At 38.2% G+C, this 16,836-nt stretch overlaps 1 protein-coding gene across 3 annotated transcripts in view; it reads left to right on the top strand.

The window, feature by feature from the left end:
• The window catches only part of ZCCHC7 (zinc finger CCHC-type containing 7), a 106,091-nt gene that overhangs the window by 57,041 nt on the left and 32,214 nt on the right, over positions 1-16,836 (top strand). For all 3 annotated transcript variants that reach the window (XM_026038087.1, XM_026038085.1, XM_026038086.1), the window contains one exon: positions 13,882-13,925. In XM_026038087.1, coding sequence (XP_025893872.1) covers positions 13,882-13,925 — 44 coding nt within the window. The remainder of the gene's footprint in view (positions 1-13,881; positions 13,926-16,836) is intronic.

Here is a 16,836-nt window from a genome sequence, read left to right as displayed (position 1 = left end):
ACTAGTCTGTGCCATTGAAAATGTTAGAGCCAGGATTGCGCTGGGTCCCTGGGCTTCTTGATGTTCGTGTGTCAACAGTAATACCCACAGCTAGCTTCTTACATTTTAATATCATTATTTTTTTCTCTTTGAGGCACACAAACTACAAAACCATTTACATTTCTTAATTTCAGAATGGCTACCTCCTGAAAAACGTACAGCTACCTGTTTTAAATCATATTGCTTTTCTGACTCTGGGGAATGGTCTAATAATATCTGAACTTATTAAGATAACATTGTGTTTATGGAAACTTTAATTTTTAAAAGTTTGTCTGAATGCAAAATAGCTGAATTAAAAAAAAAAAAAGAAAGAAAAGGATATATTATTCATCGCATATAAAGCCTGTGAAGTAGCTTTTGGAAACAGTGTGCTGTAATAACCCAGGGCGATTATTATTCTCCCCGTTTTGGTTTAAGAATTAGCATATTGCAACAAGTAAAAAATGTTCCTGACAAAATAGTTGAGTGCCTTTTTAAACAAATGCCCTAGTGATTTTTTTTGTGGAAGCCACAGATGTTCGAGGGGTTGATGGTGACTTGAGCCTTGCATTAAACGTCATCTGAAAGCACAAACAAATGTGTGAACCATGGGCATAGGTGCATGGGAGAGAAGGCTAGCAGAGAAAATTAAGCAGGGCCTGAACACCGAGCTGCACATACCAGCGGAATGTAAATGACCAGCACCCTTGTATGTCCAAATTTGAGCCATGAGATACTCGTGGCTGTAGCTGAGCTCTGCTTGGGGTGCTTGAAACTGGAAGGGCAGCATAACTCAGAGCCACCTTCATGTAATCCCCATGCAGGCCACTTCAGCCCCTTATACAATTTGGGCAGGATGTAGCAGCGCCCAAAGTGTTTGGGAAGGATGGGACACAAAAGTAGCTAAGCCACTGGGAATTCCTCCATGTCAAGCAGATCCTCACCTGTATAAGGAGAATGGCTCTAGGTTATTTGTTCTGCCAGGGAAAGGCAATGAGCAGAAATAGGAGGTCATGGCCCAGCCTTTGCCTCATTATTAATATTTGTTTTTTTTTCCACAGTCACTGTTAGATTGTACTCCTCTGATGTTTAACAGTGCCATAAACCCACATAAATTTTGCACACCGTAAGGTAAGGTGTGCTGCAAAATTAGAGGGAGGTAAGATGAAAATTTCATGTGCACCTCATAAAATAACTGAAGATTTGATTAAAAAATCAGCTGTCAAGGGTATTTTAGCATTTCAGTAGATTTTTAACACTGCACATGTCGTAGATGAGGAAGTAGTTGATGTTTTCCCTTTGTTTGCTTTTTCTTATATTACTTCAGATCACCAATACATGTAAGTTTGAGTATTCCCTTTGAAATGGATTGCGGTAGTGATGTCTGTTATGGATTCCATGGCCTTTTCCATTTCTGTACATTTTTTGAATATAAAATACTTTCGCATATAACCTGCATCATGGCATTAGGGGTGGGGAACAGGTCACAGGTGAAAAAAAAACGGTGTAAGAATGACATGCCTCTTGATGATGTTACTGTGAGAGTGCAGTGGGAAGCATTGCAGTGCAGGGTTTCATGATGAACAGGCATGTAAGTCCAAGTGGAAAGTCATAAAGGCTGGAGGCAGGTATGTAATTCAGTGAGTGTGTCATCAAAGACAGTGGTAGAAAAGGAAAGCAGTGTTTCTACGATTCCTCTTAGTAGCATTTATTTTCAACAGCCACTTTAAGTATTAATCTGTATACTTCCAAGAGAGGGAGGCTATATTCCCATCTCAGATTAACAGCAACCAGTTGACCCCCATTTTCATAGATTTTTGAATGTTACTGGTGAGTGATACAATCTGCTTTGTTTACTTGAATATTTTTGTTTTGAGCAGGTGGTTTTCTACTTTTGTACTGTATTTTCAGTTTCTAAAATTATATAAGGAGTCTTACAGAGTAACAAGCTCCAAATTACCATTAATGTTATACCTCTATTTTCACTTATTATTACACTAGTCTAGTGCATATTCATTCTTGATCAATATGAAATTGCTTACATTGAATTTATGAGAAAATTGAAACAAATGTAAGACTAATACATTTAAAATGTACAGTATTTACATTGACTTGATAAATACTTATTTGTAGATTCTTGAAGAGGAAATATATTTCTAAATTCAACCTACATTGCATCTTGAGAATCACTGACATACAGTAAGAAGGGAGAACGAACTCCTAACATCCAGAAATTTATTTATTGTTACCATGTTAGTGAACTGAAATAAGATTATTTGAAGTTTTTCTTAGCCGAGATCATTACTGCCACTCAGACATTGTAACTCTGTTTTTTTCTTTTTAACTTGGGTTTGGCCTTCATTTTCTGAATTCTGCATTTTGAAAGAATATTGCACGTCTGATTTTTTAATTGATAATGTAGATGCAGATTATTTTTTCCAAACCATGCTCATTCCACATCAAAGCCAAACCTTCTAATGTTTCTTGGGAATGAGGCATATGTGTAGAACAGTTTTAGTGTTAGGTCTCGTATGAATTATATGGATTAGTCACTCTGAACTTTGTTATATACTTTTCCCAGTACAGTCCTATTAGTGCTGTAGTGAACTGCAGTCCTTGACTAGCATAACCTATATTAACAAGAGTCTTTAGTGTGAACAGTTAATCCAACAAAAATGCCTTCCACAGTCAAAATTTCTTCTATGCCCAGCTGAAGACACATAGAGCTAGACAAGATACCAACCACAATAGTGTGGCCAATAAACACTAATAGAATCTGGCAATGTAAGTTATGAAAAAAAAAATACCGATGGACCCTAGTAGATCTGAATATGATTCCATTACAAACACAGTGACATGCAAACAAGGATTTTCAGTGCTTTGGCTATTTGGAAAATTCCTCCAGACATAAAAACTGTCACTAATTCAGGGTCCTGCTGTTTGTTGGTTCTGTGCAATACATCTCATGATCAGATGAAGGAAAAAAAAAAAAAGGTAGATGGGACCCTTTTTTTCATTTAGGTAGATAGGACCTTCATCTCTTTTGTCCTCCACAGTCTAGGTGGTCTTTTTCTTAAAAAAAAAAATAGAAGTTGTATGTTAAATGCTGCTGTAGCAATTCATACATATCTCATGTAATGTTCGGATCTTCAAGACTGTATAAGAAATTGTATTGATCCTCATGAGCTCTGTGCTTATGTTGATTCAAAGTCTCTCCTCTGTGTTGGTAGCACATTTTAAAGGAGGCATTGATAACATTCTTCCATGGTGGGATTAGTTGTTCTTTTCTGAGTATTTCTAGGTAGTAGTTTTTGTTCTTCAGTCATTGATTCAGGCATTCATTGTCATTATGCAGATGGGGGAAATCTTACATTAAAGATATTAGAAATTATTGCCCTGATAAGCAATATAGAAAGTATAATTGACAGTTTTGCGCAGTAGAGTCATAACTCTACTCCAGTAACCAAAGTAAGGGACTTTTATGTGATTTATGTAGGCTAAGCAGATGAGATTATTCATTCCTTATCAGAAATGAATGACTTAAATGAAAACTTTAAATGTTTCAGCCTGTTCTGATTAATATAAATATTTCAGTGTTATATGATGTTAAGCTGAGCTATGTAATTGCATATATTAAAGAGAACTGCTGTTCTCTAAAAATTGATATTGGAACTTCATAAAATTTCTTTAATTGTGCAATATTGTAAAACAGAAATGCTTTTAAAAATCTGTAAATGTGAAGTACATAAAATAGCATGCTACAGAAGAAGAAGGATGAGATTTGCAATACTTGAAATGAAATTATGAAAGCTTTTTTTACATATAGACCAATTCCAATTTCATTAGTGTTGTGGAAAAAAAAAGTCCTGTAAAATGGAGTGTTTTAAATGTAATTGTATCCAGCTTAATCATGCTGTAGCACTGTTGTGTGATTAATTCTCATCAAAAGCTTGTTAAAGTTTTAGAATTTAAATGTTAAAAATCAAATGTAGAATGAACTATGCTGGTCCCGGTACAAGTGTTTTATAACCTGGCTAACCTGAAAAAAACAGGCTATGAAAATATTGAGCAGCATCCACAAAAGACCAGTACTTAACCATTCAAGCACTTCCTCCTTGCCTACGCGTTTATTTGCCCTTGGTTATTTATTCAAGTGGACAACTATTACATTTTTTTTCTCAGTGTGGGGCTTCTGAATTTCAGTACAAATTGCCTGCAGTAAAGTTACTGGGGCAGTAACCTCATCCAGCACAAACTATATTCATATTTGATTTCTAAGTAGAAAGGAGAGCACAGGATACATTATATATGCCTAAAAGCACTATAGTACTGTTTAATGCCTGTTGATGTAGAAACTTGATTAATAGTGCATTCAGGGAATACATATTGCTGTTCTGTAGTTGCAGTTCAGTGAAACAGGGCTAACTTTTTCCCCAACTTCTTTTACACATCAGAGTGTCATCAGTGAAACATAAATTGAAAAGAAAATGTCATTAGTTTTGATGCCAGTGTTTTGGAGTAGGGATCTTGAGTATATTTATCTTGACCGTTCAGATTCTGATTTTTCTGGACCAGCTTAATGCACTAGCTTTCACCTTGATTCCTGAGAAATGCATAGCAGCTCTCCTGTTCGCACTTTGCATATTCTGAGTGTGGGAACACAAATGAGTTGAGTAGATACCGATCTGACAGCTAGAGCCATGCTGGCCAGTCCCAGCAGCTCTCTGAAATGGGAAGTGAAAAGACCCATGTTTTGTGTCCGAGCGTCATGATCATTCCATTTCTAAAAAGCTTTCTTTACATGTGTTATGGAGGTCGTGGAGAAAATGTGCTGTTATTGAGAAACTTTTTTGAAAAGGATTTTTGAAAAGTTTTCAAAAGCTTGCTGAAGAACTTATATTTCGTGGATCCAGAATAAAATTACATGTCCTGTCAGTACAGTAATCATTGTAGAAGGCATTTTCCATTCATAGTCTATCTGCTTAAGGAGGAAAAAATCGTAAGCCAAGACCACTGAGACAAATATTAACAGTCTGAATAAATACTTTTTAGGTATTATCAGTGATACTCTTGTCATTTAGATACTTCTAATTTAAGTGTTGCTGTCACAATGGGACCTTCTCCATATTCAAAGGACACCAGCCTATTTTCTGAGAGAACAAAAAATACTCCACTAGATATGCACGATCATGTGCAATTCAGAAAAAAAATGCAATATAGAAGTTTCAGACTGCCAGTCTTTAGCTCCGTTTAGGGAAAACAGACATTATTCTGTTTCACTGGAAAGACTTCAACTGCTGTTAGAAGCCATGCTCAAAGGAAAAAGAACTGATATTATACTTACGTTTATCATTTCTTTATTAAACTAATTGGAAATGCAGAAGCAAAAATTGAAGTGAGAACATTTCTTTTGCTAGTTTATTGCATTCCTATAGACTTTTTTTAATACCCCTCCACTTTTTTTTTTATTTTGGAAGGAGGAAAGAGAATGGGTTCTAGACAAATGAGAATTAGTAGTTCTTTATAAAGGCAACTTCATTTTTTATTGCCTCACAGTTGGACGTTTTAGTATAGGCAGTACATGTTTCTGCAGAACTCCATGCTTCCTGTTACAAGCAGAAGAATCATACTGAGAAGAGGCCCATCATAGCTTTTTCATCAAGAAAAAATTGCCTGTGTGTCATACTGAAAAAATGAGGACTTCATTAAAAAAATAAAGTCTGTTCTTTTGAATTGCTTGTAGTATTTCTGGTGGCTGCATGGTGAAGATCTTTTGTAAGTGTGACTTGCAGAAGAATTAATAAAATATTGATGCATGTGGTACCAATCTTCAATAAGATGTCGAGAAGATCTTTCAGTCTTTTCCTAGTTTGTTATGGATTCTTTCCGAAACAGACTAAAGATTTGTCTGGATCATGATAAGGGAGACCAAAACTAGGGCAGAATGTTAATACTTGAGTTTTGTTCTTGAAACCTTAAATGTATGATTTTATGCATCATCAAGTGCAACGGAGCTCTGTTACTACGCAATTTCAAGAATGCTGTTTTACTAGATCAGTTATTTACTAGATCATCTTTGCTAGATGAAAAGGAATTCCATTCCATCTTTTTTCTATGTTTCAAGTTTGTCCAAGGAAGTCATTTAGAAAGAAAAAAATATCAAATTCTAATGAGAATATCTTAAAGGATGAGCAGCAGACCTTCTAATAGCAAATTCATTGCCATAGGTGTATTACTCAAAAAATAGAATGACTTCAGGTATCAACTCTCTGAGTATAAGAATAATCATTGCATGTTTTATATATAATAGTAAAAAGTAACTATTAAATAGAAAGAAATAAACATACATTTTTCTTTTTACCTTCTGTTTTGCAGTTTGGAGATCAAATTGTTTTGGTAGTGATAGCAAGATCCTGTGCTGTGGAGCACAGTGTTTCTTTTATAAGTCATAGTTACAAAGATAATTTCAACGAAAAAAAAATCTTGTTTTCCTTTGTGAATAATTGAACTGATTTCTTTGAATATAGTTCTCTTGCATTCAATTATCCATCAGTTTCCTTTGCCTCTGTAGCCTGAAGATTATGGTTGACAGTGTTGAGAATTAAATTATCTTCTCTGTGGTCATTTTAGCTTAATGATCTTGCAAAAATACTCAAGACACAAGCACAAACTGTCTTCTGCATCTTCCAAAACAACAAAACGCCAGTGGCCCACTAAACAACTACCAAAACCCTCAGTATCCTCAGGCTTCTGGGGTAGACTTATGTTTCACCATTTTAAATAAGAAAGTCTGTTACAAAATGAGAATCATTTAAAATATGCAAATATCTTTTGTAATGCTGAAGTAGATCTTACACAATCTATTCTTGGGATTCTGTTTATCTCAGAAGAAATTTAAGATATCATTTTTATTGAAGCTGAGTGATAGATGCTTTCCAGTCTTACACTGCTGTATTGCTCAAGCTCTGGATGTTATCAACTGTATGAAGTTTTTATTTATTCTTACCATCCAAATTTCTGAATTTTGAAATTAGATATTATACCTTATTCTCTGGTGGGAATAAAATGTTCGTGTTTGCTTTCTCTTCTCTGTTATACTTTGACTGCTATAAACACTAGGAATAATAGCCCTGCAGCTGAGCTACTTATTTTTTTTTAATCTATTCATTTTGTACTTTTCAGACAGATTTTTCCCCGGGGTGAAACAAAGGTTAACTGAAATTTCCTCTGTTGTGTACCTGAACGAATCAGCAGTTTGAGAAGGAAATCCCATTGATGGGCAAAGAGAGTGACAGGCTCTATTTAAAGAATTCCCCTGGCTGTGTGGTAGACCAACCATGCCATGAATGTAACTGTTCCTGTGGTCCCCATACTTGTACTCACCAAAAAGAGAGAAAAACCTACTTTGTTCTGCAAATGTTTTGCTAAGCTTTTAAAATCATGAGACACCGAGTTGTGAATTAACATTGCTAGTAGCCAAGTCTGAAGGAAGTAGTACTTACTGCTGGATACAAAACAGATAAAAAGTATCTGTTATCTTTTATATTATATTACTTATATAATATAAAAGGGATGCCGTGTATTTGTTTTTTAACGTGTGTGTATATATATAAATTAATAATTTAGTTGTGTATATTTTCCTCTATGATGTGTATAACAGACATTTTGCCTTTTTTTTACTGCATACGTATTACATACAAAATGTGAAATATCTTACCCATGCATAGTCATAAGAAAATATGGGCCTGAGGAAGGGTGGGAAATAGTGTAGATAAGGAAGAAGGTGTATGATATACCATTAGGAAAAATGTATGATGAATATACTACACAGAAAATACATACATGACTGAAATGTATGAGTGTCTAACATCAAATGCAAAAAGGCTAAACAACTAATACGTGGATTATTTTTTGTATTTTTAAGACTGATTTTAATATCAAAGGCAAGTCATTCTGCTTGTATTGCCATATTTTTAATTCATGTCTATTAAGCCTCAAGACCTGTAAGCTTTCTTGAAACCTCCAGCTTTTGCCCTGCAATGGGCTGCAACAGTATATGCTGCCTATATGAGTACTATGTTATAGCCCTTGACTGTCAGGCGCTTCTTTTTTCACAGTGACAGTTAAGTCTATTCCCATGGGCAATCAATGCTTAAGTTCGTTTTAAGTTATATTAATAGGTCTTCATTTTTTTCATATATGTGGAACTCTTCAAAGATCTGTTTTCTTCTCTTTTTTACTCAGATATGTTCTTGGCCAATATTGATATTGTTAATTTCTAAGTTGGATGGAGTATTGTTGTTTGTTCACTCTCAGCTTTGGGATTTTTTATGCCTTTGAAAAACACTGTGCTGGATCAAATAAAAATTACTGACAATAAATCATTGCAGCTGTTTTCCTACTGAAAAAACCACAAGTCTATCATTGCTTATGTATTATATATCAAGTTAAGAGACCAGAGAGTCTTTCCTTGCCATGAGAATATTCCCAGACTGAAATTATGTCTCATTTCTCTATGGAAATTTATAGGTGTCTTTTAAAGTACTTTGTGCTAAAGAGGTAATGACATATAATCTATTGCAACAGCAGGTGTCGTCTTTTTCCATAAATCACCCTTTCTCATCAAAGTGAAACTGAGAAATCCTTGAGGTGTCTTAAGAAAAAATATAGTTGCATTTCATCTCCTTAGTGGTGCTAATATCAGTAATTTAAGGGTTTCTCTCCATCACTTAGCCATGATAGACTGCAAAGAGTTCTCTGTGTTCAGGTGAAGTTACCATTCAAAATTAGGACTGGTAGAAACTAGAAATTTGAGGTGTAGATCTGTGATTGGTCTCTCAAGATACTTTAAAGTTTGCTGATTGTGCAAAGACCTACCTAGACCTCAAGGTACTCTTCTTGCAACAAGCAGGGTTTTAGGATGATAGGGACCTGAGCAGCACTTTGTTTAGGTGATCTTTGCATAGGAGCATTAAGTAGAGTAATCAAAATTAGTTCTATTTTCAGTTCACACTTCTGTGGCTGTAGAGCAGATAGGGTATTTCAAAAATGTTGCTGTGCTTTTATATGTATGTATGTGTCCATATGTATGTGTACATCTATGTGTATATTTCTTTGGGAAGTTGAATGTATCCTTCTCAAAGAGAAGCACTACTCTATACAAAACTTAATTCCTGTGCTTTATAAACTCTGATGAAGAGAGTGGAGTTTTGTTTTGGAAGAGGGGTTATTAAAACACTGAGAACAGGATACTCATTATAATAGATTTTATTCCATAAAATTTGATGGCTTTGATTCAAAGAAGGATATGTACTTTTGGACCATGTAAAATGTCACAATATAAAATTCTTAAAATTCCCGATCACTTGTAGGCTTCTAATTCATGCAGCTTTAAAAATAATATTCATGGTACAGTAACTCTCAGAAGCTTTGTCCTGACACAGTAAATATTGTTCAGTGATACATCTGGATACAGTGCTTGCCATAGAGACCTTACAATAATATGTGATTAAGATTCTATATTCTGTAATGTCCTGCAATTAGCAACCCAAATCCATTTTTCAAGGCCTTATTTGGAAACCTATTCACCCTGCAGGCTGCATAACATACTGCCATAACCTGAAATAGCCTGCGTCACTGAACTTGATTATGAAATAGACTAGGTAGAATATATGGCTTCATGTATGTTCCAGCAGAAGAAATGAATTCCCCTTTCAGAAAAGTGTTTTATTTGCAAAGCTGGATGTCTAGCTTATAAGTTCTTTCAGTATTGTTGGATGAGGCAACCAAAGAACTCTTTGTGGGACAGAATGAACTTGTGCAGAGTACCTGACCTTTTTCTAACAGCTCTACTGAAGAGGAAAGAGGATGCAAGTTTTGCCAGAGATTAAAATCTAAGTCAAACAATACCTTTGAGTGCTGGGTTAGTGGGATCTCTTCCCACTCAGTTGTTGGGATCTCTTCCTCACTTTTAATGAGTGAGGATGAAAAGAGGATAAAAGTGCAAATTTATTGAAGATACTTTGTTAATATACTGCTATATACCAACATACCATATACCATTAAAACCTGCAGATCACACTGAACAGTGAAATTTCTTTGGCCATGATTTGAGCATCAGTTCCTTCATAGATCTGGAGGAAATTTATGGCAGAAATTTTCTTACTAACTTTTTAATTGTTTCACTGAAATGCTGTGAAAAGAAAGTATTTGTAGCCTGACTTTTTAGACACATACGACTACTCTCTGTTTTTTTTTTTTTTTTTTTTCATTCTAATCCCCACCTGCATCCTGGTCAATATTCTGAACATTTTGGGTCTTTGTGACTAGGTCTGGCAGAGATGTCGCACTCTCAATAACTGGCTTGACACGTTGTGTGAAAACAGGCAGCAAGAAAGTAGATAACTTTAAAATGCTTGGGTTGCAGTAGGAGTTCCTGCAGTATTAAGCACCTTAGAGTTGACTCTAGCTATGGCACACACTAGTCGTAGGAAGTTACTGCTGTAGCTGCTCTGCTCACACAACTACTTCTTAAAAAATGAAATCTTTGCCAAAAACAACATGAAAACAAATGTAGAAACTTTAATTCTGGAATATGAATTCTGGTATGATATGCTTGCAATTTACAGATTTGACTTCAAAGATGTTATGTTATTAAGGGGAAGCATTAACTTTATTGGGTTTCTTAGAGCAACCATGAAAATCATGTGAAAATCAAAAGTTGGGTTTTCAGGTAGATGGGTGATTGAAAACAACAATCAAAGGAAAATCAGCAAATATTGAAATGGCTGAGGAAAGAAGAAAGCTGCATTAAAAGAACAGAAAACAAGTGTTTGTATACTTCATATGTAAAGGCTTTATATTTCAAGATGATTTATTTCTTATCTCCTGACTTAAAATTTTATTCTTCTTTTCAAACCTTACATTGTTGATCTGAAAAACTCAGAATTAGCCAACAGGATATTTTTATGTATTGTTCTATTTTAACTGTTTTGAGAGAGAAATTTTTGAATTTTGTGTGTTCTTCATTATGGTAGTTTTATAGTAGCAAGTAGGAAATAAGAAAAAAAGGATAAAATACTTCATCGTGGTACTGACTTTGCTTTGAAAACATGATGGAAAACATAGGAGGAAAACATAGGAAGCATGTCTTTTTACTTTTTATCTCTACTCTTTCTGAAAATTTAGTGAATAAGATGGCTTTCCCATGTAGCTTAAAGGATTGGTTATTGGTTTGCTTCTTTCCCGATGCCATCTTTGATCCCTTCTTCACCAAGTCAGAAGGATCACCAGTTCATTTGTTTTGGATCTGAGGAGTTCTTGTTTCTAACATTAGAAATTTTTGAAGGACTGATTTAGACACCAAAGAAGACAAACTTTGTTTGCACTGAAAATGGTGTGAACAGACTTGAAAAGCTGTTTCCAGGTGTACATGTTTAACACCATTTTTTATTGTGAGATCACCAGTTATTGTGCATAATACTAGGTTGAAATTTGACTATTCCGCTTAGATTTTTACTCTTTCAGGTACTAGACAAGACTCAGACCACTCTGCAAATAGAATATTTTATTTTTAAGACAAATTGTCTGTGATTGCTATTGCAGTAGAATTAGTGAATGATCCAAATAAAAATATTTTATAGAACTTCTTGAGAGCAAATCATATATTATTAGCTGCACCTTTTGGATGAGGAGCAGTATCAGAAAGGTATCATGTTTGAAAACTGCCATAGAAAACTTATGTAGATATTGCATATTATGTTCACTTCAATTGTTTTTATTGACTTCATCATTAGAAGTGAGGTTAGACTCACTCACATTTAGACATTTAACATTTAGACTTTAGACATAACATGACCCATAGACATGGGTGAGGATAAAGGGGCAAGCCAACAGGGGCGGCACGGTGGTGGAAGTTTACTACAGGCCTCCTGACCAGGACGAGGAAGTGGACGAAGCCTTCTATGGGCAGCTGCGGGAAGCCTCCCGATCACAGGCTCTGGTCCTCCTGGGGAACTTCAACCACCCTGATATCTGCTGGGAAAACCACACAGCCAGGAACAGACAGTCCAGGAGGTTCCTGCAGAACATTGCAGATAGATAACTTTTTGATGCAGGTGGTTGAGGAGCCAGCAAGGGGATGGGCGCTGCTAGACCTGAGACTAACAAACAGAGATGGTCTAGTGGGAAATGTGAGGGTTGGGGGCAGTCTGGGCTGCAGTGACCACGAGATGTTGGAATTCACCATTTTGCGTGGAGGATTAGGCGAGAAATAGGATTGCAACTCTGGACTTCAAGAGAGCCAAATTTGACCTCTTCAGGGAGCTCCTTGGAGCAGTCCCCTGGGCCAGGGTCTTAGAAGGAAAGAGAGTCCAGGAGAGCTGGCTAATATTCAAGCATCACCACTTCCTCCAAGCTCAGGGTCAGTGCATTCCCACAAGAAAGAAGTCGAGTAAGCGGGGCAGGAGACCTGTATGGATGGACAAGGAGCTGCTAGGCAAAGTTAACAAGAAAGAAAGAGCGTGCAGCATGTGGAAGAAGGGTCAGGCCACGTGGGAAGAATATAGGTGCATCATCAGAGAATGCAGATGTGAAATGAGGAAGGCCAAGGCCCATCTGGAATTAGAGTTAGCGAGGGATGTCAGGGACAACAGGAAGGGCTTCTGTAAGTGTGCCAGCAGCAAGAGGAAGACGAGGGAAAATGTTAGTGCACTGCTGAATGGGGAGGGGGCCTTGGTGACGGAGCACGTGAAGGCCAAGTTACTAAATGCCTTCTTCGTCTCTGTCTTTACTGCTAAGGCCTCTCCCCAAGAACTGCAGGGCTGAGGTGAAAGAGAGATAAACGGGTGAGAGGAAGACCCTCCACTGGTCGAGGAGGATTGGGTTAGGGATCTCTTTGGGAAACTGGCCACTCACTGATCTATGGGCCCCGATGGGATGCACCCAAGAGTGCAGAGGGAACTGGCTGAGGTTATTGCTCAGCCTCTCTCCATCATCTTCAAGAGGTCCTGGAGAGCAGGGGAGGTGCCCAAGGACTGGAAGAGAGCCAACATCACTCCAGTCTTCAAAAAGGGCAAGAGGGAGGAGGCGGGCAATTACAGGCCTGTCAGCCTCACCTCCGTCCCTGGAAAGGTGATGGAGCGGTTCATCCTAGAGAGAATCTCCAGGCATATGAAGGAGAAGTAGGTGTTGAGGAGCAGTCAGCATGGATTCACCGAGGGGAAGTCATGTCTGACGAACCTCATAGCCTTCTATGATGGGATGACAGGCTGGCTGGATGAGGGGAGAGCCATGGATGTTGTCTACCTTGACTTAAGCTAGGCTTTTGACACCATCTCCCATACTATTCTCATACAGAAGCTCCGGGAGAGTGGACTAGACGAGTGCACGGTGCGGTGGATCGAGGGCTGGCTGGCTGGCAGAGCTCAGAGGGTGGTGATAAATGGGGCCGAGTCCAGTTGGAGGCCCGTGGCCAGTGGTGTCCCCCAGGGATCAGTACTGGGCCCGGTCCTGTTCAATTTGTTCATCAATGACCTGGACGAGGGCACAGAGTGCACCCTGAGCAAGTTTGCGGACGACACTTGCCTGATCTGTAACTTTTTTTTTTGGGTGGCGAGGATAGGAGTCCAGTAAGAGGAAAGTGTCAAAAGTTCACTGATAATTGGGCAAGTGTTGATTTTAAGGTGAGTTTGGTGCCAAGAATCTTGATGAGCTTTCCTTTACTGAAAATAAAATAAGTTTCTGTCATGTGGTACTTTCAAAGTCTACGATGAGTTTTAGTAATTGAAACAATCATTATATTGAATATACTGTATGAAATATTGATATAATCTTAATATAATTCTCTCTATTTCTGTTTTCCAGGAGAAGCTGATGTGGATTGGTCCATCAGTAATAAAGATGTGGAGGTAACACAGACAACCGAATTATTCTGTAATTTTTTATTTTAGATCCATTCATCATACATAGAAAAACAATGAAAAGATATGGAAAATATCTTTGTAAATAATTTTTGCATTTCTCTGTGCTTTATCTGAAGAAAAGTTACAGGAGGGAGAATAATCCAGTGGTAACTCTCAAGTCTCCTTATCTTCAAACAGGCATAATATCTATTCTTGATAGCAGGGCCATTTTTCACAGCAGCCAATTGTGATGCCAGAAATGGATGATCGGATATGAAGTGGGCAGAAGGAATAGATTAACTAAAAATGGAAGTCATTCATGTAGTTACTAATAACAGGAAAAGGAGAAAAATGGAGAAGGGACTAATTGGGTGGTGATAAATGGGGCCGAGGAGAAGAGAAGGCTGAGATGGGATCTGATTAATATGTTTAAGTACATGAAGGGAGAATGTAGGGAGGCAGGGGCCAAGCTCTTCTCAGTGGTGGCCAGTGACGGGACGGGCGGCAGTGGGTGCAGCGGCAGTGGGCGGAGTTCCATCTTCAGGTGAGGAGGAACTTCTTTCCTGTGAGGGTGCCAGAGCCCTGGAACAGACTGCCTAGGGAGGTTGTGGAGTCTCCTTCTCTGGAGGTCTTCCAAACCTGCCTGGATGCTGCCCGGTGCCCCATGTTCTGGGTGACCCTGCTGGAGCAGGGCGTTGGACTAGATGATCTCTAAAGTTCCCTTCCAGCCTCAACCGTTCTGTGATTCTGTGAGTCCAGTTGGAGGCCTGTGGCCAGTGGTGTCCCCCAGGGGTCAGTACTGGGCCCGGTGCTGTTCAACTTGTTCATCAATGAGCTGGACGAGGGCACAGAGTGCAACCTGAGCAAATTTGCAGATGACACCAAGCTGGGTGGAGTGGCCGACATTCCAGAGGGCTGTGCTGTCATCCAGAGGGACCTGGACAGGCTGGAGAGTTGGGCAGAGAGGAACCTCATGAGGTTCAAGTGCAGGGTCCTGCACCTGGGCAACAATAACCCTAGGCATCAGGACAGTTTAGGGGGTGACCTGCTGGAGAGCAGCTCCACGGAGAGGGACCTGGGAGTCCTGGTTGACACCAAGTTAGCCACGAGGCAGCAGTGCCCTCGTGACCAAGGGGGCCAGTGGGCTCCTGGCTGCATCAAGAGGTTGTTGCCAGCAGGTCAAGGGAGGGGACCTGCCCCTCTACTCAGTTCTGGTGAAGCGGCAGCTGGGGGCAGTTCTGGGCTCCCCAATATAAGAGGGATGTGGAGCTTCTAGAGAGGGTCCAACAACCCTCTGTAGAATGATTAAGGAACTGGAACATCTCTTGTATGAGGAGAGACTGAGTGAGTCGGGCCTGTTTAGCTTGGAGAAGAGAAGGCTGAGAGGAGATATGATTAACACGTCTAACTACCTGAGAGGAGAAGGTAGGGAGGAGGGGATCAAGCTCTTCTCAGTGGTGGCCAGTGACAGGACATGGGGTAATGGGTGCAAGTTGCAACACAGGAAGTTCCATCTCCATATGAGGAAGAACTTCTTTCCTGTGAGAGTGACAGAGCCCTGGCACAGGCTGCCCAGGGTGGTTGTGGAGTCTCCTTCCCTGGAGGTCTTCAAAACTTTCCTGGATGCATCCGGGTGCCCCGTGCTCTGGGTGTCCCTGCTGAAGCAGGAAGGTTGAGCTAGATGGTCTTTAGAGGTCCCTTCCAACCTTAACCATTCTGTGATTCTGTGATGCCTATATACAATATATACCTACTGCTATTGCTTAAACTCATTCTCCTTTCTTCAATATTTGTAGGCTTCTTCCTTAAAAAAAATGACAAAATTAATTGCAACTTAGAGTGACTTTTCTAAGGGATTGTCTAATATGGAATTTGCTGCTTCATATTTCATCTAGCAGATGGTTCCTTTTTCTACACACCCTAAATCTGTTTTGTCTTATACCTTTGTTTTTTTCGCCGTAGTGAAGAAATGCAGTCCAGTATAAACATTAGTTGTTTTGTTAGATTAGGCCAAAACACTGTTCTGGATGCTTGTTGTTTTTTTTCTGAGTAAGCATGAAAATAATCAGAACGGTGAAGACCAAAAGTTCATCACAGCCTAGAATCCTTCTTCTCACTGCTAGATGTCCAGGGAAGAATAGAAGAACATTGAAAGCATGCAATGATTGTTTCCCATTATATTTTTCTTATTTTCAGGAATTTCATGAAAAACAAATGTGTTGGAGTATCTTTGCACTTGAATATTTTTAATTTCATAGATTTGTAACAAGTGTGTTTAATGCATCCTGTGGTGTAGGATTCCACAGATTCTACAAAAAAAAGCTAACTTCTGTTTGTTTGAAGCTTTTCACACAATGTTATACTTTGATTTAACCTCTGGTTCTAGTACTGGGCAAACACTTAGATAAATGTTGGTTTTAGGCTGAAAAATGCTACTTTTCATGTTTGATCCTCATTAAGGAAGTCATTTCATACCTTTGAGCATCTGGCAGGTATTCATTTTCTAGTTCTGCTATAACATTTTTAAGACGAAGGTTCAGAACTTTAGGTAGTGTTCAGAACAGATGTATGACATGGATTTATAGCATAGATAACATTTTTGTTTGTATTCTTCTTTAGAATAAGCGTAGATAACATTTTGTTTGTATTCTTCTTTATCTCTTTCCTAAGAATTTTTGTTTGTCTTTTAAAGCTCCTGAGCACTAACCTTACACTTGTTATCTTCTGTTTGCTCTAATGTACCTTTCTTTTACTTTCTTCCTGTGTCTCTGCTTCTTCTTCCATATTTGCATTCCTCTATTAAGAACAATATGTAGCTATTATCCATAGCTTCTTTCTGAAAAGGAGGTTCAAGCTAAACAATATAAACTGCATTGAAAAAAATATCTGTAATTTTTCTCTAGAAGTCTTAATAAGG

This window comes from Nothoprocta perdicaria, unplaced genomic scaffold, assembly GCF_003342845.1.
Source record: "Nothoprocta perdicaria isolate Ctin4 unplaced genomic scaffold, notPer1 scaffold_200, whole genome shotgun sequence".
NCBI classification, from domain to species: Eukaryota; Metazoa; Chordata; class Aves; order Tinamiformes; family Tinamidae; genus Nothoprocta; species Nothoprocta perdicaria.
The sequence above is the reverse complement of the archived record's forward strand: the minus strand, read 5'-3'. Positions and strand labels throughout refer to the sequence as shown.